Consider the following 27,455-nt stretch of genomic DNA (forward strand, 5'->3'; position numbering starts at 1 on the left):
TAGAAGAATGTTATGACAAATCCTGAAAGCTAAGTGATGGAACTGCCTGCCAAAATAAACAAAACTGGTAAATGCATAACTACTGCTGAGAAGTGTCTGGATACCATAGAAGACAACACACATGACATAAAGAGAACATGTAATGAGATGCACAGCTGCTGGCTAGTAGAAAGTAGGCTGGCTCTGCTGAAGAGGCAGAGCCTACAGTAGAAAGTAGGCTGATGATTTTAGTACAGGGGATTAACAAGGATTTTGTTGTTTCTTCTGGGAGGTTTGTACTGGATGCTTTCATTTTCACAGTGAGATTTTCAAGACTAGCTTTGCAGATTCAGTTAAAGTCTTAATATTTTGATTATAAATGGGACCTCAAAAAACAAGGCTAAAAAAAAAATCCTTGCGGACTGATAAAAAACACTTTTCTCAAAGCTATAAAAGACAAAGGAAGTAAACTCACAAATAGGTGATGTTCATGTCTGTCCTGAACACAACAAACAAAAGTTCTTCCAGACAAAGAGTGAAAGCTATCATTTCCTAACATCGCTGGGAGCTATTAATACAATCTCTGTCTGAGGTATAATGATTATGATTACTCATCATGATTAGAACATGACCTGGAAGAAAATCCTAACTGTCAGTGACAACTCATCTAATGCAAGTCCTGGAAGCAAAGTGGCCATAACCATTCCTCCAATACAGAGCTCTATGCCACAACAGACCTTTTAATTTACTATACTTAGATTTATAATTTTATAACTGCTAAATCATTAGCTAGAAGTAATGTTAAAACTCTCTTGCAAAAGGCAATATCAATTTTACATTACCAACAACACAAAGAAGTATCAATAGTATTCAGAAGTATTATTGCTTCTGCATTCTACATTATCCTGTTTGGTACATTATACCAATGTAATATTCTGAACCTATAAACTTATTTGGAACACATATTCTGTATTTCTGATACATCCAGAATTGCAAAAAGTTGCTCTATTTTTATGGTGTAGTACTGTTCTTTATCTACAATTATTTTTTTTCCTTTTCGGTATAGTCAAAATGTTGATACTTTACACAATCTCAGCTTTTGTGACTGCCTTTAAATAAGCATTTCTACATATTTGAATTGTGTCATTTACAAAAGTATTTTCAATGTAAAAATAAACTATAAACTGGAATACGACTTTAAAAAAAAAACAAACTTTGTGTGTACCCACAGCATACTCAATAATAAATACACCAAAAATACTACTGAAAGGAATGGCAATAAAATATAACATCAGAAAACATTAACAAGTTCCCCAACCACCTTATCTTAAAATCACAAGCCCTCCACATGCAATACATGCCCTTCATTTGCAACAGAGGGTAACAGAAGCTAAATTTTTCTTCTTCTCGAGCAACTCAGCTTGAAAAATAATTAATGGTGAATAAACAAAACATCGAAAAGAGGGCAAATCCTAGATACTCACCATCTGAAGCACGAAACAGTAAAGCCATACAACAAACAAATCTAGGCATACTTGGTACATGAGACATAGATAAATTAAACAGTACTACTATGAAATCTTTCTTTCAAAAAGAATATTCATGGATTTTTTTTTATTTTTATTTATTTATTTTTTTTTGCCAGGGCCACCAAACACTGTAAACCAGAATACATAAATTGACTTCATCAAGTCTAAGGATTTCTAGAAACTGACTAATGGCTTCACAGCCAAAAAAAAAAAAAAAGGTCACAATGTACAGATCAAAGGAAGAGGGGAAATTGCAGTTGTGGTATTTTGGTTACTTGCTGATTTAAAAACAAATAGAAATCTAGAAAGAAATCACAATTACAATAATACTTATGAAGTCTTGCACCACTTCTTTCACAAGGTACCATCCTGCTGTAAATAAGTAATGACCTTAGCACTACTACAATCACTTTTCCTTACGTCTTCTGTTACTGCCAGACATAAATTTTCTTACTCACTACCACTCTTTATAGCTTAACACCAATCCTGAATAATGAAGGTGACTGAGGAGGGTGTTCTAATGCTAAAATATAGGTGAATATTTCATTTTAGAGACTCAGGGATAAAAAAATAAATGAAGTCAACAAAGAGTAGCTCTATCCATTTTCTTTAGCTCCACGTCCCACAAAATTCTCAGTCAACTACTGATGTTATGGTAGTGGCATGATCAGAAATGTATCCTTGGAAGATATGTTCATTGCCCATTTAAATCCAAACTTTATAATCTTCATGTCAATTTATTTGTGATCTATTATACTAGTTTAGAAACCTGGTTCTCGCTGAAGGAACACAATTGATATGTGCCTTGTGGACATATGCAAAATCTTCATCAGAAAAGTCTGCATACAAAGTCATTAATAATTTTCAAAGTAAAACGGTTGAATAAGAGCATACTGGAAAACTTCCTCCAAAAACATTGATACTTTTACTTCTTTTTAGGTATTTTTAAAAAATCTAATTCTCCTTCTTGAAGTCACCTCTTGCATTTTTATCCTTAAATTTATTTAATAGTCTATCGGAGCATTAATGTAACTAATTTTAAAATTATTTTATTGAATCAGAAGGATTTGTTTTTCTTTTCCATACTTACAAATAATGTACACTTGAACTTTTGTCTAAAGTTCTCAATGACTCTCAAAGATCTTCACTGAAAAAATATAATTTGCATATTGCTTTGCTCTGAGAGTGCAATTTAGAATTTCTCTCACTTGTCTCTATTTAATATGGTTTGGTTTGAACCAAGGAGTGCCCTCTCCACAGCATAAACTGGATTCCTTTTTTGATTAAAACAAGCTCAAAGATGCACTCCAGGAATGCACCTGGTGCACTCTGAAACAAATGTGTATTTACTTAGTTCACAGATTTAGGCTACAGTCAGTCCAAAGTAAAACCCAAACGAACCAACTCCTTATCACACCAAAAACAATGCAATTCAACCCAATAACACCTCCCAACACACACACACACAAAACTGTGTTCACGTGGATCTCAGGTGCTAGGAACTAATTGTTTCCTACTCCGTATTTGTTCTTACTTGTTCCAACTACTTGTTCACAGAAACATAACCAACAGCAAAGTTGCAATTGTGAGCATTCAGTAAATGGTAAGAGGGTAGTTGCAAGAAGGGAAATTCAGAGGTCAGACATATCACCCTTTCCAGACTCCACGTTAAATATAAATATCAAGCACAAACCTCTCCTGTCAGAGAGAGAATTTTTATGCAAACTCATCCGGGTACCCAAATTAACAGGTACTTTTGCAGAAATATTTCCCAGGAAGTTGTCTAACAAAACCTGCTTTTCAAAAAGAAACATATAGTTGGATATTTTTAATTTCTAAGAAAATCAGAGATGCTTTAACCAACATGCAAGTAAACCAAAAGCAGACTTAACATCTTACAGTTTCAAATTAGGTGCTGACTGTTAAGTCCCATGGAAAACTTCCTTTAAGTACCTCTAAACAGTTCTGGTACTTAGAGAATTTATTGCATGCACAATCATTCAGTCTCCTCTTCAGAGGGAATACTGATTGAATTCTGCTTGTATCACATTGAAAATTTCATCTATGGGTTGTTGCTATTGAAACAGATGATCAATAAGCATACAAAACATTTTTCTGCTCTTTCATCCCAGAGTTTTGACATTAAATATTTAAATTAATTCTAGAAATTGGCTTGGAAGTCTAAGCTGTGTGAACCTAGAGCTTAGCACTGTGATAGAAGTGTCAAACAGCAATTAATCAAACAAGCTTGCATGCAAATTTACTGTCATTTTCAAAGGGGTGAGGAGTTTCTAGGTACTGAAGAGAAGATGAATGTTCTACTGGAAATTCATTAAAGTTTACAATTAAAGGCACAAGACTTGATCATGCCCTCAGATACCATGCAGACATGTATTTTGCGAATTCTACAACACACTGTTTGCAGAGGAACAACAGGTGATTTAACAATGCAAACAATCATGTCTCAGGGCATCATTCAGTCAAAACCTTATGGCAGTAAAAAGAGGAAATGCAGTAGCAATTAAAAATTTGCTTCACAAGTTCAAAAAGGCAAACTGTAATCCCTCTCTTCAAGGAAACACTACATTCACATTTACGTATTTACTCATATTTAGCATTCACGGACTAAATACAAAAGTTAGGTATAAGAGCTCCTTAGAGTAATTTCCTCCAGATCATCCACTCTCTCCCACTAATGCCCTACCATATGACCTGTGCTTCCAGCTGTGAACATCATTAACTCAGAAACTACACCACCTCATGCAACCAAAGCTTTGCTGTAGTCAAACTAAGGAATATGCTGGAAGACACTTTTACTAATGAAATGCTGGCTCCAGTGAAGTCAAAGGGAGTTTCATTCAATACTAACACCTGACTTTGAAGAAATCACAATCTCTGCTATATCAAAAGACCAACAAACGTCACACACACAGATGTCTCCAAATATTCTCTGTCTAATCTCCTATAATTCTCCCCAAACATCTCACATCTAATCAGCTTTCTTATTGCTTTGAGAACTGTATGTTATATACAAGGATTAAGCAACATAACAGAGAACCATGATGGAAGCTTAAATAAGCATTATTCTTTTGGGGAATATTCTACACAAATCAGAATTCCCAATGCAAGACTTCAACAGGATTTTGTTTGGGCAGTTTCCTCTCTATTGGGATTTCGTGGACTGAAATTCTTACTTCAGAAGGAAAAGAATACTTCATACATCTTCTGAATGTAGCCAAATATTTAACTGAGCGTTCCCCTGGAAAATGCTCATGCTCCAGGTAGCACAAATATATCTGAGGTAGAGAGACAGTGCATACCTAATTGTCTCAGAAAGTAACTATTATCATTTTTCCAGCTTGGTTTATTTTTAGAACACTAAAACTGCTAGGTAGGGAAGAATCTGCCCTTTTGTAAGACACAAAAGATTCTTGATATTCTTCAGCATCATTCCCAATAGTTTTACATGATACTTCAGTGCTCCATGCCTCCCAGCTACAGAGGTCATTGGCTCCTTTGGAACGCTGTAAACTCTGTAGCTAATGAAACTTACTTAGATTATTCTAAGAAGCAGCAAAGGATAACATGGATTTGACCATTTCAGCTTAAATGGACTTCCTGAAACATGGATTTAGTTAAACTTTGAAAGGATTATCTTTATTTAGGTACAAATAAATAAATGCACTCTAAAGCACTGTTCCAATGCAACACACCCAAACGGAAGACTAATAATACTAATCACAACAATTGCTCATATGACTTGGCTTTTTATGATCTTTTTTTCAGAGTCCCTCTTATTTAGCCTTACCTCCAAAGAAGAAAAGTCTGTTGTGATTCACTAATGTGAATATCAATAAATTGTTAATAATTTCCTCAATTCCTATTACATTTCTTTCCCCTTCCCCTGCTGTCATAGTGTAACTTTTAATGTTGAATATCAAATTATATATATTTTTAAAATTTATTCCATTACTTATTCTATATCCCTATTGTTTTCTCTCATGATGTGGACTAAAATTAAGCACCAAAAGGGGCACCTTGCAGATAGCTCACCTGACCTCTCTCTGCTTAACCATCCTGCTGGCCAGTAATTTCCCCTCACCCACTCACTCACCTGCTACTTCTTATTGCAAATGAAAAGCTCTGCAAATAAGGGCAACAGACAATTGCTGTTGCCTGCCCAAAGCACACCAGTCATAAGCGTGAACCAGGATAATGGTCCTTGGATCCTCAAATTACAAGAAAAGGTCCCTTTACCTTCATTTTTCTCCTGAAATTAGCCTGTGACCAAAAATCATCCCTACCCTACAGCAGATGCCTGCTTCAGAAACAACTGTGCATTCTACCAGCATTCTACCTTTTCTTTTCTTGTGTTTACCAAATACGCGGGCAAAAGGGGAAAGGTAGTAGGGGAAGCATCAAAGGATACCAAAACAGAATGTAAAACTCAACTGCTAATTCAAATTACTAAAAATGATATCCTAAACTGTGGTATGGGATGCAAAGGAATTATTTCTGTAGTAAGATAAGAATCATGCAGCATTGTAACACCTAAGGATTCCCCAATTAAGGGTCCAAGATACATAAGTCATTTTTTTCATTCATGTATGCTTCTGTTGTTTTTACACTTACTTGCATTAATTACTTCAATAAGACCTGTTTGCTCATGTGTGCTGAGAATGCCTTAATGTTCTGTGAATTGCAGATAACAGAGTTGTACACCTTATTTTGTGCAGAAGTAGGGAAATTGTTTGAGCAGAACATTACAAAAAAGTTAGCAAAAAAATGGCTTGTAACTACAGACATTTATCAGTTATTAGTCATCAGTCGAAACTGATAATGATGGGAAGTCAAGCAGTGCTTCTCATCTTTGTTTTCAATGACGAAAAACTCCTGCTCATTGCCAAACAGTGCCTCAAAATGGAGAAAGGTACTTAAACTTGCTTCAGATGAGCAACTGGGTGCATGCCAGTTTTTTACATGAACAGTCATAAGCATGTTCCTGCACAGCAGGATGTGATCAAACTATTCAAAGCTGTAAAACCAGGTCTGCTTGCCAGTTACGTTACTGCTTCAAGATCAGGGTATTACAGATGATACTTTGCCAGCCATGAAACCTTGGTTGAGTTATGTTTGTTTGTTTTTGTTAAACTGAAAACTCTACACCTTTACTATTTAAAACTCTGTATAGAACTGACTTCGCAATTAAAAATTGCCTACAGAAAGAAAATTAGGACTGAAATGTAACACACACACAATCCCCTGAACTATAAGCCATCTCATCTCTTATTTAGCTTCTTTAAAATCACTTCCTTCGAGCAGTATCATTAAGAAAGGTCCCCTTTCTTCTCTAAATCGTAAGAAAAGTAATTGTAATGACTCACTCAAGTCCCCACCTCCAGCTGCAAACCTTGTAATCACATTAACATGCCTGTCCATAAGGTGTAATATGGTTAATAAGTGGTTGCTAGTGTGAGATATTGCACTGTATTGCCTCCTGCTGGAAACCACTTTCCTTAAAGTATTTTATAAAGATCACACAATGTGACTATGGCCATGTATAAGCTTTCCTAAATGTCTGTCACTAATCGGATTACTCAAGCAAGACAGACTTTTGAAGAAAGGCAGAACTGTAGTACAACCAACTGGACAGGTAAGTTTTTTTTCTTGAATGGCTTTAAACAAATCCATACAATAAAGACAAGAAACTTATGCTTTATATCTCATGATAGTCAGCGTCTTTCTTCATTTTCTTCTCATAGAACAAGTCATAAAACAGACACAAACTTCCCAGTACAACACAGTATCTCTTCACTAACAAACATATCTTAGCAAATACAACCAAACAGTTGAGTGTGTTTTTTTAAGGGGGTAGGTACAGGAGAAGATGGATGTCAATGTTTAGCCACGCTTTAGTTGTTTGTTTTTTATTCACTTGAAAATACATACTAAAAGTAGTATCAAATATTTGAGTTTATACCATTTTATTTGTTTTCACACACACAAAAAGTAGTTTGCATATTTGCTCAGCAATCTAGTGAATGATCTAAGATTACATACACATGTGCAGCTCAATACAGTGATAGCGTGCCTCTATCTGCTTCCTAATAAGAAGCAACATTCACATTTGAAGCCTCAAAAAGGATGCACAGTTGCTGGGGTTTTAAGGCTCAGAAAGTGTTTTCATACACGTTCTAAGACATGAGCAATGTTTTTTATTTTTTTGAAGAATAAAAAAGTAAATATTCAAGTGAAATTCAAACAGAAGAACTAGCTAACCATTGTATGCATGCAACAGCAGTTCAGTAAAATGTAGCTTTATAGTATGGCTACCAGAAAAGACATTGCAAAACTACCAAAATATGAGTTGAAAGCAGTCTATATTTATTTGGTCACAAGAAATGCAGTTTATAGAATGCCCATTCTCTAGCAATGTAACATGTTCCTTACTTAAAAACAAAGCAATGTGTTTGAGTTGGATAGCTTTTCTGTTATTCTTTCGTACTGAGAAAAATCAGAAATTCTACAAGTAAAACTCCAACAGCTAGACGTTATTTATATTCATGGTGTTTAATTGTCAACTGCCAGTCTCCTGTGAAAAACAAAAACTGTTAAGTAGGATAATAGATCCAGTTGTATTAAACTTCTGTCCCAGCATTTATTATCAGATTGGCAGTCCTCTCTCACATGGAACTGGTTATTGTGATCACTCAGAAGACACTGTTGTCTCCAGCACTGCACAACAGCAATCAGGAACAGCACAACAGTCTTCATACAACATGTCATGAAGTTTTTAGCTTCATCCATTGCCCACTGACCTCTGAATTTTAGAATTGCTTTCTTCCAGAAGGTAGGCACTGCATGCTAATGGCTTACTCTATTTCTGCTTTGCCTCAGTCTGTTCTCATCAGTCCCCCCTGCACCTCCACCCCCCATTTTGATGTCACCTCCACCAAAAAGAAAAGATTTTAACTTGCATATGTTATGAATGCCTGAGGTGACCTCAGTTCTAACTTCTAATAATTTGCATTTGTTATGCTAAGCATATACATCCCCTGAATTATATCTAGTCCCTTTGTGGTCTAATGTAGGAATCCCTCTCCTATTGTTCTTGCTGTTAGCACTGTAATAACTACTGTTATTGCAATGTTAACAAAAGACTACTAATAATTCAAGTACCGTACGAATTCCCAAGGAATCATCAAGTAAGAAACACAGGTTGATATAATAGCTTCAATTCCAAGGACCTGTCTTCCAGATTCAATAGTTACAGCCACAAAAGGATCACTAATGTGGAAACACAACATATGAGCAACACTTTAATTAATAATAATTAGAAAAATATTATAAATTGCAATAAATAATAAATTACAGTGCTACAGCTAAATATAAAATACTTAAATTTGAGTTGGGGGAGTGGTATTATTTCATTCATTTATTTTTTCAGCTGCACTACCTATTTAACATTACCTGTGCTTTTCACTGTTAGACCTAAAGATGGCTTTGCTAGCTGTGGTACTTGACTCACTATTTTATAAAATAATTATCTTTAATAATTTCCAAGCAGAATACTTGGAAAAAAAGACTCATAAACATCTGTGGATTACTCCTTGAACAGGCAGCATAAAAACCAGCTCAATTAAAATGTATATTATAACACCATACAAGGACATTCTTCTGACATCCTTCATGAAATATTTACGGTCCAAGTATGCCTGAAAGTCCACTTCAATAAAGAACCAAAACCTGGCAGAACAAAAATAAAACTATCAGCAAATCCTTCTCTTTTGCTGAAAGCTTTTCTCTAATGAGTTGCCCACTTTTCAAATGCCCTGCGCACAGAAGAAAGCCAATCATAATTAAAAAAATCAAAGAGCAACAACTTTTGGCAGGATGGTTGGATGTGCCCCAGTAGCTATGCTGCTCATCATTGCTATAAAAGCAAAAGAAAGCACAGTGAAAAAGTAGAGTTCCAACATTAATATCCTTTGCATATTGGATATAGACACAAAATCATTTTTGTGCATATTTGATATAGACATTTTTGTGCATATTGGATATAGACACAAAATATTTTAAGCACCAAGCAGATGAGGCTTTTGAGGTTACAGTAGGATAGAATGTAAAAACAATGGCGACTAAAAAAAAAAAAAGTGAAAATTATATAAATTCAATCAACATTATCAGTACCAGTCAAGACCACAAGCCTGATCTTAAATATAATGACAATTATTTAGATGTAGGCTAACTTAGGTTACTCATATTCAATGAATATCTAAATTTTCAATATTGAAATAAGAACTAGATTTTTTTTTTTTTTTTTTGGTTAGGATAAATGCATAAGGACATCCATCCAGTCTAAAATACTGTGTTTTCCCAGGAGGTATAAACTCCTACTTAGTCTGCTTCTCCCTACAGACTATTCCTATTGAGCTAAGTATAGTTTAAAAATCCAGGAAAGAAAAAACCTGCCAAAACAACTCTCCCATGAGGCAGGAAAAACAGGGAGACTCCAAGGTGAAGAGAATGAAGACAATATTTTTCTGTGAAAGTAGGAAAGTGCAGGGAATGGCTGATCTGAGCAAAAAAAAGGACATCATATTCTCTTAAGATACGTAGCAGAAGTGTAAGACATGGAGAGTCACAGACCACATGCTGGGTTTCAGCTTCTGAATGTAAAGAAACAAAGGAAGGAATCACTTTGTTACATGTGGCACTTTTATCTTCCTTTAAGGTATATTTTTGCCACTTATAACCCTTTACAAATCCTTGAGTCCCAGTCACCCAGTGGGACTACAACTACAGCATACTGCAAAACAAAGCCCTTAATATTTTTATGGATTGGACAATAATACTGAAAACTTTTCTTTTTTTTTTTTTTTTTAAGGGTCATCTAGTGATCAGGTGCAAACAATACACAACCTTTCCTCTGAAATGGATTGACATCATTTCAATGGGCACTCCTACCTTGAAGAAACAGTTGCTCGTTAATCACAAGGGCGGTTTTTGAGATTTTCAGCAAAGGGAAGTTAGCAATAATTTTATTCCCCAAACTTAAATTTAGACAAAAAAAAAAAAAAGAAGGAATTTGGTATTGAGTGTTTACACACTTGTAGAGACTTACTTGATACAAAGCAGCATCCCGTTGTTCTATTACTGCAGTCATTTCCTCAGCTATTATTTTCTTTTTACGTTCTTTGGTCCTGTGTATTCGATTCAGAATTATAGCTCCGTTCTTCAGTATATCTATCCCTGTGTCTGCATTGTTTATTCTGTTCAGTAATTCCTGTAATGTCTACCAACAGCATTATATGTTAGTCAGACATGAAGTTTTAATATATTTTATTTAATATAGGGTTTTAATTAATAGGCACATGTGAATTGTAAATTGACTGAGTGAAGTTATTGAATTTTCATATTGCAGCAAAGATGTACATTATTAGTGTGTCAATTCTTCTTTTTCCCACATCTTAGTTCTTGAAACCCACTCAATTGAACTTAAGCCTCTAAGATATAAGACTGACATCAAGAAATCTCCTCAGAGAATGGCTTACCATGTCATTTTCTTCAGGGTTAATATTTTCTAGCCTAGAAAAAAGGGACACAGAAAGCCTGATCAGTAGCATTTCCTTAGTGCAGCAAAATGAGTTCGCTTTTTAAATCTTTAGAACCTCAAGTAATTTCATTCTACTAGTCTTTAGAGTCAACCATGACACTGAACATATTAAAGTGCCACCTGCTCGACTCCATCTTTCAATAATGCTCCATATCTTCAGCACTGACTTCAGACTGTTAAGTTATTAATGTTTACTGCTATATATGACTACAAGGATCAATTGTTCATATGTGCTTAGATGAAGAAAGTTCCCCAGTGATAGAAATGACTGATGCTCTTATTTTATTTATTTCTGGACTTACAACTTTTACCTGATGTATTTTTGTTTTTTTTACTGCACCCCAAATGAAACAGGACAGGACTTTTGCAAAGATTGTGTTTTTTTTTTGTTTGTTTGTTTGTTTGTTTTTCATTTAAAAGTAATTCTTTTTCTACCTCTCTCTTCCAAAAGGAGCAAAAAAAAAACACTAGTTGAAATTTCCTTAAAAATGTTTTGTTTTTACATCTTGCATAAAATAGTAAGTTAAGCCAATTCTCTGCAAGACCCTTATTTAAGTACAGAATAACCCGCTCCTACACAGTCTCCCCTTTTTATTTAACATAACATATATTGAACTGTCAAATATAAAGATGATACAAGGAATTTAGTTATACGCATTTCAACATTGACTGTGCAAAAGCAATGAGTGAAAGCACAATGACCTAATAAATGAGATGCTATATATTTTACTTTACTTAAGCTTAGTTATATGTACAGCATATCATTTACAACATTTATGTGTATTTTATAATGGACGAGACCTCATTTCTGGAAAAACAAGTACATTATAATTACATCACCACTCCATTGCTACTTACTTAATGGTGACTTTTATTAAAAATAGGTTTATTACTAGTGTTCACTATTTAAAAAGACAGATATGAGCCACTAAACATCTGCTAAACAGCAACACACACTTCAGTAGTGTTGTGACAGGTGCTGCTATAGGGCCAAGATTTTAGCTAGCAAACATCGCAGAGCACTTGACAGCACACCATCACCTTTTACCTTAAAGCATTAGTTTTACTAGATAACAGTAAACAAAGTAAATCGACCATACAGAAATTAATTCTTTAAATCAAAAAGATACAATTCAGAATGTACTACTGTTGTGCAATAGCTGGTATATTATATGGAGTTTAGAAACAATTACTTCAACACATACAGTCAGCAACCAAACAAAACAAACAAAAAACCACAAAAAGCTAACTTTGCAGCATTACAGTTGTATTTGTAAAGTAATATAAACCACAAAACAACAAAGATGTAAGTCTAAATTCTCAGAACTGGCTCCTTGATTTGGCTCCTTGTAGAGTTCCTACTCTAGGTTTTTACATTGCTCCAAGTTCCACTTCATGAGGGACTTAAAAATGGATCTTCATCTAGTTTGTATTCACAATGAAAGGAACAGTGTTTGCCAAAGTAAATTGGCAGGACTGATCTGGCATCTCCAGAGGACTTCTACCCTGCTAAAAATATGGGTCAACAAATCACCCAGCTGACCATCGGGCTGGGTAAGCAGGACACCTTAAACAGGAAATGGGGGTGGGAAAAAGAACATGAACTTCTACTGTAAGTGTAGCTTTTCAGCATACTGCTGTCACAAGGGATCTGTTTTCCTAAGGTGACAGTATTTATTAAAAAGCAGTAACCAAAGCTGAGTATTTGCCTTGGTGCCTCTCATGATTTGCCCTTAGATGTCTCACAACTTTAAACAGCAATAACCAAGGGTTCCTTCCCCCCCATTTCTGCACACATTACACTAACATATCCCCTAGAGCTAACAAAACGAAAAGAATTTCAGTTGCTACAGTTAAATAATGACAATAGAATTGCTCTAGCAGCTAATTTAAAGAAAGCATTAAAGCGTTTGATAAAGGTTGGTAGTCTGTTCAGTATTGCCCTCTTGTAGAAATCTCTGATTGGAAAAAGTCCAAAGCAGATGGAGGGAGTGACTTGTGATCTAAAACTCGATGCCTGTGGCACAAGTAGTCTACAAACTTTGCAAAAAAATACTCTATGTGCTCCACCTTTACGACAGAAAGCTTGACGTTTTGAACAACCAGCATCAGGAAGAATATATGAAGGGTGGTAGTTGGAAAAGATCCAAGATTCTAGAAGAAATCCCCAAATTAAACAAAATAAACCAAGTCCCTCATGGCTCATCCCATCATCACTGCTCCTTCCAAAGGATTAGTGGAGAGTCAAGGTGAACTTGCTACCCCCAATTTCCATTCAGCCAAAGTATTAAACTATTTAGAATAAGGAGGCTAAGAAAAGTAATTTCCTTGTGGGGTTGGCTCTGATTCTGAGAAGGCAGTGTGTAAAAATGAGGCTTAGTTAAGATAAATAGTGAGATAACCTTTACTGATAAATTAGGGGTGAGGTTTCAGAATCACTCTACTCTTGTGAATACTGCAGAGGGCAGCTGAGCCCTAAGCACCTCAATTTGATTCTTCTTAGCACAATCCTGGCTTGCTCCTCCCATTGCAACATGCCAGACATCCATGTAGGAGTAGAAAAGTATGCTTGTCACCTCAGGTGAAGTGTTACCACAGTTAGTAATGATGCTTAATGTTCTGAAAAGCCTGAGTGCTGGGGCCAGGCCAGTGGTCCAGCAGGATCTTGGCTCCACTCAGCAATTTCCTGCTTGCAAGGTGTACAGCTACATTAATTAGCATCCTCTAAGCTTAGCACGTGTAAACCAGAAGAAAAGCAGCTGAGCTTGGTGGAGGTAATCCTGTCTTCTTGATTCTGTAATCCCCAAAGATTTCAAAAATAACAAAGAATTTTATTCAAATAAAAAGAATGCAAAACCCCCAAATCAGTAATCACAACAAGCACTGTTTCTCTGTATTATAGCAGCACTCTTTTTGGAAGAAACACAGTGTTATCAAGAAGGTGCTGTCACAGAGATGACTGATATGGAAGAAAAAAGAGCTATGGTCAGCTTGACAGTGGTCAGGTTGTGGAAATGGCTGCAGCCACCACGGACTGAGGTAGTACTGAGTAAATTAGTGTAACAGAGCAAGGCAACTTTAAGTATCTTATACTGTCTGATATGGTTTAAGACATTCCGATCAAACTACTTTGGCTTAATAGGTAGCAAGGTCAGAAAAGAGGCAAATATTAAGACAGCTGATGCAGGGAACATGGCTTCTATTGGACATAAAGAATGATTTTCTATCCCCTTCAGCTAATTACATATTAAGCAATTAATGCCCAATAATTCGTTACCATTAAGTGCTAGCAGCACAGGTGATTAACATACTTTAATCTGGGAACAAATACAGCACTTGGGATCTCTGCCTTTGTGGCTTCTGTCAATTAAGATTTTTCTTCTCTATCACTCTGATGTCCAACACTAAAAGCTACTAATAAAAATAAAAACATGTAATATTTTTTCAGCAACATCTTTGTGCCCTTAGGGATTCAGAAGCCTATTTGGGATCTCCTTAAGGAATTTGGTAATGCTCTCAGTGACAGGTCACAACGTACTCGGGATGTGATAGACTTGGGTTATGGTTGTTCCCAATGAGCTGCCAGTGCCACAGTCAGTATCAGGAGGGCAGAATGGGAGATCCTGCAAAATACTGAAACTCTCATTCTATCATATACAAGCAACTTGGCAAGCACAATTCTTCTGAATAGATTGGTTTTGTCCCCATTTTGTTGCCTCCATCAGTTCTCCTATCTTGTTTGCCCTTCTCTCTTATATTTCTTTTGCTTTCACATTTTCAGCTAGCTGAAAAACACAATTAAAATAACAGCAGTCTTATTGGATTCATAGAAGAAATGACAAAGGACTGAAGTGGAAGTAAAAGATGAGTTACAAAGGCCATAAAGAAGAAACAATAATATTTATAAAAACAAAAAAAAAAAAGACAAGGAAGCTGTGGAGAAAAAGCAGATGAGCAACAGAGAAAAGACAAGACGTGAGTATAATGCAAAAAAGGAGAGTGAAAATTTGAAATGGAGAACCACCAAAACAGATTGCACAGATGAAACAGAAAAAAGGCAAGAAAGCATATAATTTCAAGGATCAGATGTCAGTAACAATTTCTGAAGGCCTTATTCCCCTCCAGCTTGACCTTTAACCCTCTTCAATTTTAAGGCTGTAGGCCATTTTAGCCTACACAGAATATAAAGAGAGCAAGAATTGTTGTGGTGGAATTGTTGTGTGTTGAGAAATTTTAGGGAACAGACAAATATTCAAAAGGGTACATGTGGACAAGGTCACGTACATTAAGTTCCACGAACTTATTCATATATTGCATGAGAAGTGGTTCTAACTTGTTTGTAGCTACTCATTTTCCTATTTATTTTTTTTTTAATTTCTCTTGACAGAAAAATAGGGGAAATTTCTCAGCCACTCTAGACTGTGGGGGGTATTGGATGATAGCCAAAATGATCACAACTTGGATGGAGAAGGATTACACAAAAGCAAACTATAGCTTCAAAGCTATGTATATCCCAAAGAGAGAAAAGAAACTGTTCTTATCTTCTTCTCCTGACTCACACATTGTCTTTAACAAGAGATTGCCTATTTCTGTTGGGTTAACATGGTACTACGTAAATTTCTAGAAAGTATTAGTTATACCTTTCTTCCCTTACAAACTGCTCCTACACTGAAGACATGGAGGAAAACATATTTTTACTACATCACCCACATAATTAGTAGAAATTCTGCTGAAAGAAATGTCTACTGGGCTTAAAGGCTTGATTGATTTCCTATACATTGCAACTTCTGACTGACATTTTGGTACTCCATGTCAAAAGATCCTTGTAAAATGTCACATTCCTCTTATTTATGTCTGAATAAATCAATACCAAAGCTTTTGATTATATTTTTAATTTTTGTAATCAAAATTGTTCACCTTGCACTCAGTCTCCAGTGAAAAATATGGTCTCAAAAGATGGCTAAAAAATTAACCAATAGCACAGTAAGACTAGCACTAGCTTGGTATTTCATCATAGACAAGTTTGTACTAAGATTTTCAACAAAATTTCTGTCAAGCAGTTTATGACCATCACAGACTAACACAACAATCTTTTTGCACAGGGCAGTAAATGCAAACTTACTCTTTCAGAGATTCTTCCAACCGCTGGACTCGTAAAAATGCTTCATCTCTCTCTTCATTGGCTAATCTAAGCCTTGCCATGACGGCCTCATCACGTTCTCGTTGAGCAGAATAAACTTCTTCCACGAGAGCTGCAAATGTAACCAGTGTGTTTTACCAACAAGCTTTACAGGGAAAGACACTATTATGCACATTTACATGGGCCTTTGCCAGCATCTGCTAAAATCAACATTTTTCCACTGACCTCAGATTACTTTGCATAAGGTCTATATTACTCTTCAGACACAACACTAAATAGCTATAGACTGCTAAAATTAATACTTTAAAGAATAAAATAAAGCTATGGGTTTTCAAATTGACCTCTTTATAATCAAATAGGGTAAGGAAGTGATTTGCTCTGCTTCATGGAATACTTGCATCATCGAAAAATGCATTTTAAATCTCCAAATCATAAGAGACAATGGTAGGTTTCCTCTTTACATCACATAGAGTTAAGAGTAATGGCCCATTGAAAATACTTCCATCATCACACCGCTTCCTATCAGGGTGGCATGCTGACATAAATACTACAAATTTTAATATTTTCCCAGTATGTCTATCTCTGGTATCACAAAAACGGCAGTGCTGGCATGTCTCCTTCCCTGCCAACCCTTTGCTTTATTGTGTAATATACTGTTATATTATCTGTTACGGCATACATGGACCTTGGAGCATTAGGTGCCAATAAACTAAGATTTACTGTCTATCCTTGGGAGCAAACTAACACCTTCAAGTCATTCCTCATCCCGAGCTTATGCTTTCTTCCTGCCTCTCCCCTGTCAATATGTCTAACACCATTTCTGGCACTCTGCCAGAATCCTTACCTCGACCCTGCCTCCACTAAAATCTTTATTCATACTTTCATCATTTCCCTCTGCAATACTGCAAATCTCCTCGCAGTCATCATAAAACCCTGCAGTCTGAATGTCTAGGGACTTTCAGGATACCATAGAAAGGCTGCCGTCACTTCAAGACAGAGGACTATATCCTCACTGATTGTCATGGGAACTTCCAACAAAATAAACTATGAGAAAGGTCTGCAGGTCACAGAGTTCTGAATGCACATGAGAATGCCACGCTGGTGTTCAGCCACAGCCTCCTAACACCATACTACACTCTTTCTAATTTTGGCATCTAATTTTTTTACTCCCCTTCTCAAGTCTCTTCTTTATTAAGCCACTGCTGTTGGACCTCCTCACTCTCTTAAGAACTCTTTCCTCCTACTGAACCACTGCTAATGTCATTGAGATCTCAAAGAAAAGCTTCCTTTTCACGTCAGCCTAGAGCTTTTATCCCCTTCATTCTTACCTCAGTTGACATCAACTTTGTTGCCATTATAGGTTAGTTTTTCTACTGTTACTTCACGTTTCTACATTATTGTATAAAAACTTCACACTATATAATATAAAACACTTTCTACTTCTTGGCAAAATGGATCAGCAGATTTTGGTAGCAGCTGTATCATTGGCATGGCTTTACCAGAAACACTTTATCTGTACCAAGGGAAAAACCCAACAACCAACAAACAACTGAAATACAAGATGCTCAGATAACCAGGGAAGTAAGATGGGTGAGAAGATGATCAGAAAAAGCATGTGGAAAGATGAATTAGGAAGATGCTCAAGGCAGGAAAGCAATCCTCTTGTCCCCAGGCTGGGGAGACGTGTGTTCCTGAGGGGTAAAGAAATGTTTCTTGAAGCTCTAGCAAAAGAACAAAACATTGCACAATAACAGTAGATGGGACAAAAGAATATAAAGAAAGGCTAAATGTTACTTCTGGGGGTGTAGTTCCTCGTCTCACAAAAATCTGTAGTGGAGCTGCAAACCTAGTGATCAGGCCTGAGGTTTAACAAGTTGCATCCTTACTCCTCCAGCCCAGCCCCTGCCCTCCCCAAAAGGAATCAGCATCAGAAGCCCATAGCTTGAAATGTCCACACAATTTACAAAATACTGACCTAATTCTATCTGAGCATTTTCTTGTTCCACAAGAACAATATAACTTTTCTCTAAGATCTATTTGCCCCATTTGCAACAAGAAAGCTATGCTTGATGTGGAAGGGAAAAAATAAAGCATGAGTAAAACAGGTACAAAGCTGCCTGCGCACACTGTGGTAGGCAGGAATAAGTACACAGCACTTGCAGAAGAGGAGTCCAATGTCTGAAAAGGTAGGTGACTTGGCAAGAAGAAACTGTATGGGGTGGGCTCATCAGACTTCCACTCAGGCTGCTGAGGTCTGTGATGGCAGAGAATCTTGTACCTCTGCACTGAGTGTCTGCTTAAAGTACACTGCAACCACTAGGTCCCGGCTGGATCTGGAATACACAAGCAGTTTTTTAATGTGTGGTAATTATTACCTATGTGTACTTTACAGTACTCTTTTACTATATTTTTTTCCAGTAAATTATGTCAGTTTATCTAGTCTGATGCCAGAGACACTGCACAGAGAACCCCTTCCATAAAGCTGCAAGTGAAAACATTATAAAATTTTCATCATGAAAACAATTGCTGCAATGAGTAGAAAGCTGTCTAAAATAACTGTAGATTTTGTACTTATTACTGTTCTGGAGTTAATTAATTTCCAGATTAATTAACTTCCATCTGGTCTCTTTAAGTGTACTCCTTCTATCAGATCTTATTTTTTCCCCATCTCAGCATGGAAAATTGCCATTTGCTGAATGTTAAAATGGATCTTGAGCATGTGAGTACACTAGAATGTCTGTGTTTTGCTTTATCTATTTCCCTCTCTGAGGAGTAATAACCAGTGGCAATAATGAATATATAGGCCTTAAAAATATAAAAAAAATATTGCTTATTTGTCTTGAAACCAAAGAAATGTATATATAGCAATATGAAAACACTCAGAGAAAGAGATTTTGCAGGTGACGTAAGCATCTCGCTTATCTGAGATCTCACCATTCCTGATAGCAGCCAAAAGGCTGATTGCCTTGAACAGTGAACCCCACCTAAAAGGTTTATTACAAAATACTGTCTTTTAACTAGCAGCTGTGGAGAACTGACTTAACTTTTCCAATTTAAAAGAAAAAAAAAAAAAAGAAAAGAAAAAGATACTTAGGACAGTGGCATTTAACACCGTGTAGCAATACTGACACTAACAAGAAATGACAAAAAATAGAGTTAAAAATAATGAAGTCTTCATCTAACTCATTTCAGCAGGCTACAAAACTTAACATTCCTTTACCAGCCACAGCTTCTGCTGAATTTAGGTTAGACATTTCTGTTATCCAATGCCTATACACTTCTTGTGGTATTTAATATTTTTACAAATTTATTTTTTAAAGTATGATAATAGCTACACACTTTCAGGTATTCAATAGTATGATGTTGTTAACAATATGTTCAACATTAAGATTGAGCTAATGGATGAGTCAGTCAAAAGTCCAGTTCAATTCCTGAAAGCTGCTTAGCAGATAGACCTCCATGCAGACTGCTATGCTTTCAATTACAACTTAAAGACTACCTAAAAATGAATAGAAATAGTATCAGAAGATTAGCCCTAGGTTAAAGAACTATGTGGATTATTTCTTTGAAAATTGGGCAAAGAGCTTGGAGCATGGGATAAGGAACGTTTGTGCATCTCCAAACAAGGATTCAGCATTATCTTAGCCTTTGTGACCCTGAGGAAACTGCGTTATGTCATGCTGTTCATGTTCAGAAGTCATCTAAATCATAAGATTCATGAGATTCTTCAAATAAGCCAATGAAACATATACATCTCTGGGTTTCAATACAGCAGCAAAATAAAACATTTGATGTCAAATTTAGGAAAGTATGTGAAGTGTAAGGTGTCCATAAAAACATAAAAATCCTCCATATGAAAAACTGTAAAAAAATTATCCAGGTTATTATCCCAATGCTTCTTAAAAATGCCAAGCAAAAAATACTTGAGAGTAACAAGTCAGGTTCCTAAGTCCCATTCAAGACATGTCATATTCAGCAAATCACTAGCCCCATATTGGAATGCTCACTTGATGTCTGATCCAATGAAAAAGTAATCCAGCTACTTAGTCACCAACTGCTCTGGTCGACACCATGAGGTTTTTCTTGGAGACCTTCCAATGGTGCACCAACCAACCCTATCCTGTTTATCTTGAGGCCTGACCAACAAGAAACACAAATTCTTATAGTACTCATGTTTCAAGCATGAAAATGACATACAAAATGAACTATGAATGGTCAAGTATTAAGCTAAAATGAATTGCGTTATTTACTAATTCATATACATATAATGACATTCAAGAATTAAAATATTCAATTTCCAAGGTGAAAAATTAAGAAAAAAGAATTCTTTCCAATATATATAAATAATGCAATATATACAAATGTGACAGTACTATTTAGTTGCATAAACTTTATTTGCTTTGGAATAATTTAATAACATATTTCGCCTTGTAACTAAAACCTCTGCATACTCTACAAGAGCTCTTTATTTTAAAAGAATCATCATGCTAAACTCATCAATTCTAAAACATTTTTAGTTTTTAGTAAAGAAAACAATTGTAAACAGAGAGCTTTTGTAAGGTAGATAGCTATTACAAAGTTCACTTAGAAAATCAATATAGCATTTTAGCTGGAATTTGCTCATTAAACACCCACAGCTCTAATGCAAATTATGATGGAATGAATAAAGCAAATACATATGCTTCTTTCTTTTTATTAAATGTAAAATCTACTGTTAATTGCATCTGGTATGTCATATAAACTTTTCTCCTTAACTATTAAATGGAAGCTTTTACAAAAGTCATTAGAGATTCTCTTTCTTTGACTTGTATAAATTTCAATATTTGTTCAGTAAAGGTTCACAGCAGTTAAATTACATTAACAAATATTATTAGCTACTATGTAAGCCAACTAAGTAAAATACTTATATTGCAGGTAAAACAAATCAATGGGTGTTTACAATAATATTTGGATATGTCCATTTTTAAACAAGCTTATCAAATATCATGTAATTCTTAGTCAAATGAGAGAGACTCAAAGTAGATTTTTTCTTCCCAAATACTCAAATTTGTTTAGTAAGCTAATTGTTTTCTAATATGGGCAAAAGTAAATATGAAGAAGATGAACCATACCGAGTATGAGTTTACTGAGTCAAAGCAGTGTACATATTTTCTTAGTTGAACCTGATTCTTTTGGCAAACTTGTCTTCTACACTTTTAAAACTACCTTTAAAATACAGTAGTAGTGAGAAGGCGTGTTGGAAACCATTCTAGTTTAAACAGTGGTTCACAACGTTCCTAACAACAAAACTTTGGGAGAAGGGAGGGAAGCACAGTTCCTAGGAAAAAAATTTGCTGATTTCCTAAGGTCATCTGTGCTAATGATAATAAAAGAAAAAAAAAAATAGAAAAGGAGAGGCAAGAAAGAAGAACTTGTTAGGATTTACAACATCTACATCAGCAGAAATCACTTAAGAGTGCTCATTAAAACATTTATAAACAAGAACACAGGGAAGACCTTATAAGTAGAAGATGACAGCATTACACACACCACTATCTCAGAAGATACTATAAAAAATACTATAATAATTGCATTTTTGGATAATTCAGTCTTATGGATGAAGCAACAATATTCTGGACTTTGTTTGAAATCACCTGATGCAATGCAATTATTATTTTTGCTTTGAATACATGATAACAAAGTGATCCAAGAAATACTACAAATAAAACTCTGATAATTGCTTTTGTAATTAACATTAGTTACAGTAATCATCTACTTCCAAGAAGACATGGTAAGCATGTTTTTCTATTAGTAAGAATGTATTATTGCAGAATGTCAAAGTTCTGCAGTTTAAGATTTAGTATTCAAGGACAATGGTTCCTGAAAAATAAGTGACTTGGGATTTTCTATAGCATTGGTTCCGGCACAATCAAAGTAATTTTAATAGTTACTCCCACTGTGACAGCAACAAGAAATACAAATGAGATGATATGTTTTTATATTAAAAAAAAAAAAAAAAAAAGGCACAGGGCATCTTCACATCTTCAATATTCAGGAATTGCCTGAAATAGTCGTAACTAATTACTCCAAACTTTTTTTTTCCTATGATTCAACTTCTGTGTCATAACGGCATACAGCTCTAACATGGGAGCAAAGGTTGAATACATGAGAAAACTAAGCAAAGAATATTTTGTTTTCTACCTTTTGGAGATTCACGTTATTCTAAAGGAAAAACATAAACATGAAACAACTTGCTTGTCCAAGTAATACTTAGAATTCAAGATTCCTGTAACAAGCTTCTTGTTTATTCTGTTGTGTCGCTTCTATGAAAAAAACAAACAAACAAAAAAAAAAACTGTCAGCTGAAATTTATCCTGCAGAGAGGTTTAATTAAAGCTTTTTAGGGATTTTTGTTCTGTTTTCTCTTTGGATTTCTGAAGAGCAGATAGATGGTGTAAGGAATTAGGGAAGTATAAGGGGAAAAGAGGTACAATGAGGACCTGAGGACCTGACTTTTCCTTTTCGTCAGCCCCCCCATTACTGGGTCTCTGTCTGTCACAAAAGGACCTGGAAACTATCCTTGCTATTTCCAGAGGGGTCAATGTTATTATGTTTTATTTAACCATATAGATATACACTTGATCTCCTTACACAATAACAAACATGCATGCATTTGTAATTTAGTCATATTAGAAATCAAAATTCTGTGAGACTTTTTTCCTACTAGATTTAATGACTCTATGCTCACAATTCTTAAATAAGTAATCAATCATAGCCAAATGAACTGAAAAACAGATTTACTGCATTGCTATGAAAGCCTTTAAAATGTGTCACTAATTGGTCTCTGCGCATACATGTTGCAAAATGCAGATAATCCCTCGAAATGTTCAAAGCCTAAGGCCCTTATGCAGTTCTCATTCAGGTTAATGGCAAACTACCATGAGCTCCAGGGCTGACTGTTGACTTAAAAATAGTGCTGAAATGTTCTATTATGAAACAGACAACTTAAGTTGCTAGCTGTTTTCTTTGAAAACTACCATTCATTTACTTTCAGTTATGACCTATAACTGAAAAATAAAAGCAAAATAATGATAAGAAGATCACAGGAAAACTGCTTAAGAGTTTTCACTGGTCTATACCAGGAATTACAGACTACAAGTCATTTACACCTAAATGTGACTTTATAGATAAAGCAATCTGAACAAACACTGATAGAACACACTGACTTCTTTATTGCTTTGTGTTTGTTGTATGTATTTAGTGCACAGCATTCATCTGCTCCTACATTTCCAATGCTATAAACACAGTGTTCTTAATAAAAGGCTAAAGTTGCTTTGTGGCAACTCTGTATAGGGTGTTCTTTGTGTACTCAGATCCCAATTCAATTAAAAAAAATAAAGTGGGAAAAGAATAGGAGAGAGTATTATACACAGACCCCAAGGCAGTTCTTGTGAAAGCCAATCCTTGTATGATACTTAAGCCTCTGTTTCTAGTACACTAAACACAGCTGACTTCAAAAATCAAACAATAATGCTGTTAAACTTTTTTTCAGTGAATAATTGCTGATACCTGAATATTTACTTTAGGGGGGAAAGATATAAATGTTGCATTAAAGTTTGCAAGTTAAAATTTGACAGGTTAAAGAAAAGTTTCTGTAATGCCCCAAGTAGAATATTTGCAGAACTTATATTCTTGAGTAAAACCCAATCCTTTATGTTCATCTAGCACCATATAGTGGGGAAGAGAGAAGGACCAGACTAATATAATTTGCAGAAATTACTGGCTTGCTTTTATGTAAAAACTCTACCCCATAAATAACTTAACAATTTACATTTTAACCTATTACAGCTAATCTTATATTGTCAAATTTCTGCATGCAACTTTTTTGACAGTTGATGATTCTAACAACCTGAAGGTAAAACTAAATTGTTTCAAATTAAACAGTCAAAAAATAAGATGTTCTCACAATGCCCCCACCTTTTTTTTTTTTTCTTTTCTTTTCTTTTTTTTTTTTTCTGTTCTTTAGATGGATTGTCTACGTTCCTGTACAGAGGACTCAAGTCATACAGCTATTCTCAAAATTCTGTTATTTACCAGGAAATATTTTGAAACAAAATATTCAGGAAGTAGTTTTGCATAAGGAAGCATTAACAGGGAAAAAAAAAAAAGCTCATAATTATATGGACTACATAACAAAATGAATTATGCACTAAAAATATGTTAGGGAAATATATGCATTACCTACTTAAACTGTAAAATGTTATTCATATTTAGGCTTATAAACACAAGGGTTGGGAACTATTGAGTTCTTTTGGCTAAAACCCAATATTGGCCTTATTTCAGTTTAATTGGAAGAGGATCTTGAATTCATCTTCTCCATGAGATATCAGGAACCTGGATTTCTGTTTGTACCAAAGGTTAATAAGAAATGTGTCTGCAAAAGTCAAACAGCATTAAATACCAAAAACTGATTATTATTCTGCAGGAGTTGTTCTGTCATTCATAATCTCTCCATGCTCCAACCTTCCACAGCTAATCTTTAATGGATGACATGCAAGAAAGAAAAATAACATCTAAAAAGGGACTCTAAAGTGAGCTTTGAAGAAATGGAAAATACATCTGTGCTGGAAGTTATTGCCACCCAAAGTTTATTACTGGCAAGATTACTTACTTCCTCTTACTTTATGGGATATTAAATCAAACTTTAAGCTAAGAGCCACTTGGATATTTGTTTTCATTTTTGCTATTAAAACCATTGCATATGCATTATTTTTCAAGTTAATTCAGGAAATGCTAAATAACGCTCATGAATGATTTCCACACTATATTCAAGAATTTCATAATACCACAAATGTCAATTCTCCACATTTTAGTACAAACTGAGCTGACAACAAGAACTTAATTACTGGTATATTGCTGTAGTTTCCATGAGTTTGGAAGGTATATAACAGATACAACTGCATTAGAAGCATTTCTTTACTACCTTCTTTTTTTTTTTTTTTTCCATGCTGTATTTTCTGTAATTTCCCTGGCATTTCAGAAAGTATATGCTGAATGTTGACACATTTTGCGAGCATTAAAGGTGGTGTGCAGCACCTAATAGACTTAGCAGACTGGAGACAATCCAATTCTGCCTGATGAGTTGACTCTGATTTGAAAAGTATTCAATTTTGATAACATTACCATCAGATATTGTTTAAAAAAAAAAAAAAAAAAAAAAGCAAATAAAGAAAGAAGCAAACAAAATAGCCCCTGTTACAGGAAGACTTGCCCTAACAGAAATTCTGTAACAGATATAATCAGAAATATTTCTGATTATATTTTCCTTCAAAATTATTCTTAATCCCAATATAAAACAGTGTGATAGCAACACAAAGACCCCAAAAGACAAAGCTCTGCTGTCAACTACGGTATATCTTGTTATGGTATATCTTGGAGGTAACTGTCAGAAGTTCAGGGCTTTGACATTTTTCTAAGTCTAGAGAGGGTACACCATTATGCTCTACCACTGTCACTTACACACAGCAAGCTCTTTACTCTAAAAATTCCAGTATACACTGTGTATAATTCGTTAGGCAAAAACAAAGTCTTTTATTATGTCCGTCAAAAGTGAGATCTGTTCTCTCTGCTGGCTCTCTCTTTTAAAGTAAAGACTTGATTCCTTTGCACCTCCATCCTTAAGTTCCAGACTGTCCTCAGAGGAAGTGTGCTCCTTCTTCCTTTCTCCTCCCACAGAGGGCACTCATTCCCTTTTCTGTTCAACATATGAAAATTCTGCAGTCCTGTTCTTCACATCCAATTCACATTTGATGTTCCTCTTTCTTTTTCCTGTGCATTATCCTAGTCTCAGTTCTTCTGTGAAGTGCTCTCCCCTTGATATTTCCTGTGTATCCTTCTCTCTTTTTATTCTCATATAGTGAAACAAATTGTACTTTCTGACATTGCCTTATATGAGAGCAAACCTAACAGAAGTGCACAAACAGTAGTAACATGTGGCAACTAAGACCACCAGAAACAATAGTATCTAACAGTTAAGAAACTGCAATCAGAACTGTGAATTTCCTCATGAACTGTAAACTCCAGGATAGGAAAAAATAGAAATAAAAATCTTCTGAAAATAAGCTATTTATTGCACATAGTAAGCATTCTCTTCTACGTTTACTTTTTTTTTTTTTTTTTTTAAATTCTCTCACAACCTTTTCACAAATTTACACTTTTTCCTCTTCACATCTTTCTCTGAAGAAAGTAAAAAGCACAAAATGACAAGCTTTGGGTTATTTGTTTCTGAGGAGTTCTGCAGTTTAATTTTAAAATGGCCTTTGTCTTCAGCTTTTCTGTTCTTGCCACAGGGCTTGCTTAGGTAAAACCCATCAATTAGAGGGTTCCATTTAAAAATAGAATTGTAATATTCCTCAAAGTAGATAACATTTTATGGTGTACTTTTCTGATGTTTTTTACAATATAATTTTGTGGAGTCATTTTCTTATCATAAAGTCAGTACAAAGTAATAATAAAAATGCAAACACCCATATTTACAGGCTTCACTCTACCATGTGTTATACACTGCAGTAATTAAACATTAACTAGAAACATGAAATCACAGCAGCATGTGTTCTCCTTTCCTCAAAGGACTTAATACATGAGGAAAAAGTTTCTCCTGTAACATGCTGAGTCTTCTTTATTAGGTTATGTCTGTGCATAACAACCCTCCCCAAGGCTTTTTGTGAGAGACTCACATAGATCTCCACAAATTCTTTTTGGTTCACATCATTCCAGATTTCAAAATGTTTATCCAAACTTGGTAAGATTCTTAGAACAGTAAAATTGGAAGCAAAAATCTATAAGATGTTAACAAGGCTTCTTTTTTTTTTTTTTTTTTTTTTTTTTTTGCTTAAGTGTAAGAGCCTCTTACCTTCACTCCCAGTATTTTATACTTCCTGAACTCATAAAAGAAGCAAAAAGGTATCTTTTAAAGGCCATCCTATATATGCACTTCAGCTCTCATTAAAATTTGGCTTACTCTTCTTGGAATAACTATGGAATAACTATGTTAATTATTCTATCCATATTCACGTCATACTGTTTTGGAGGGGATATCATACTCAGGACATAATTAGAAAGTTTAAACAGTAATGCGAGAGAAAACAATTTACTAACAAATATTTCGACTGTATCCATAACAAGGAAACTAATGACACACATTTCATATTTC

At 35.1% G+C, this 27,455-nt stretch overlaps 1 protein-coding gene across 16 annotated transcripts in view; it reads right to left on the bottom strand.

Annotated features, from left to right (window-relative positions):
* The window catches only part of MIPOL1 (mirror-image polydactyly 1), a 188,567-nt gene that overhangs the window by 103,950 nt on the left and 57,162 nt on the right, over positions 1-27,455 (bottom strand). For all 16 annotated transcript variants that reach the window (XR_011809604.1, XM_038179768.2, XM_072038467.1 and 13 more), the window contains 3 exons: positions 16,247-16,376; positions 11,063-11,096; positions 10,633-10,803 (listed from right to left, as the gene is read on the bottom strand). Coding sequence is in view for 15 of the 16 variants with exons in the window: in XM_038179768.2 (XP_038035696.1) it covers positions 10,633-10,803; positions 11,063-11,096; positions 16,247-16,376 (335 nt within the window). In the remaining variant the exon portion in view is untranslated. The remainder of the gene's footprint in view (positions 1-10,632; positions 10,804-11,062; positions 11,097-16,246; positions 16,377-27,455) is intronic.

The sequence above is a fragment of the Anas platyrhynchos genome, chromosome 5 (assembly GCF_047663525.1).
Source record: "Anas platyrhynchos isolate ZD024472 breed Pekin duck chromosome 5, IASCAAS_PekinDuck_T2T, whole genome shotgun sequence".
Lineage (NCBI taxonomy): Eukaryota > Metazoa > Chordata > Aves > Anseriformes > Anatidae > Anas > Anas platyrhynchos.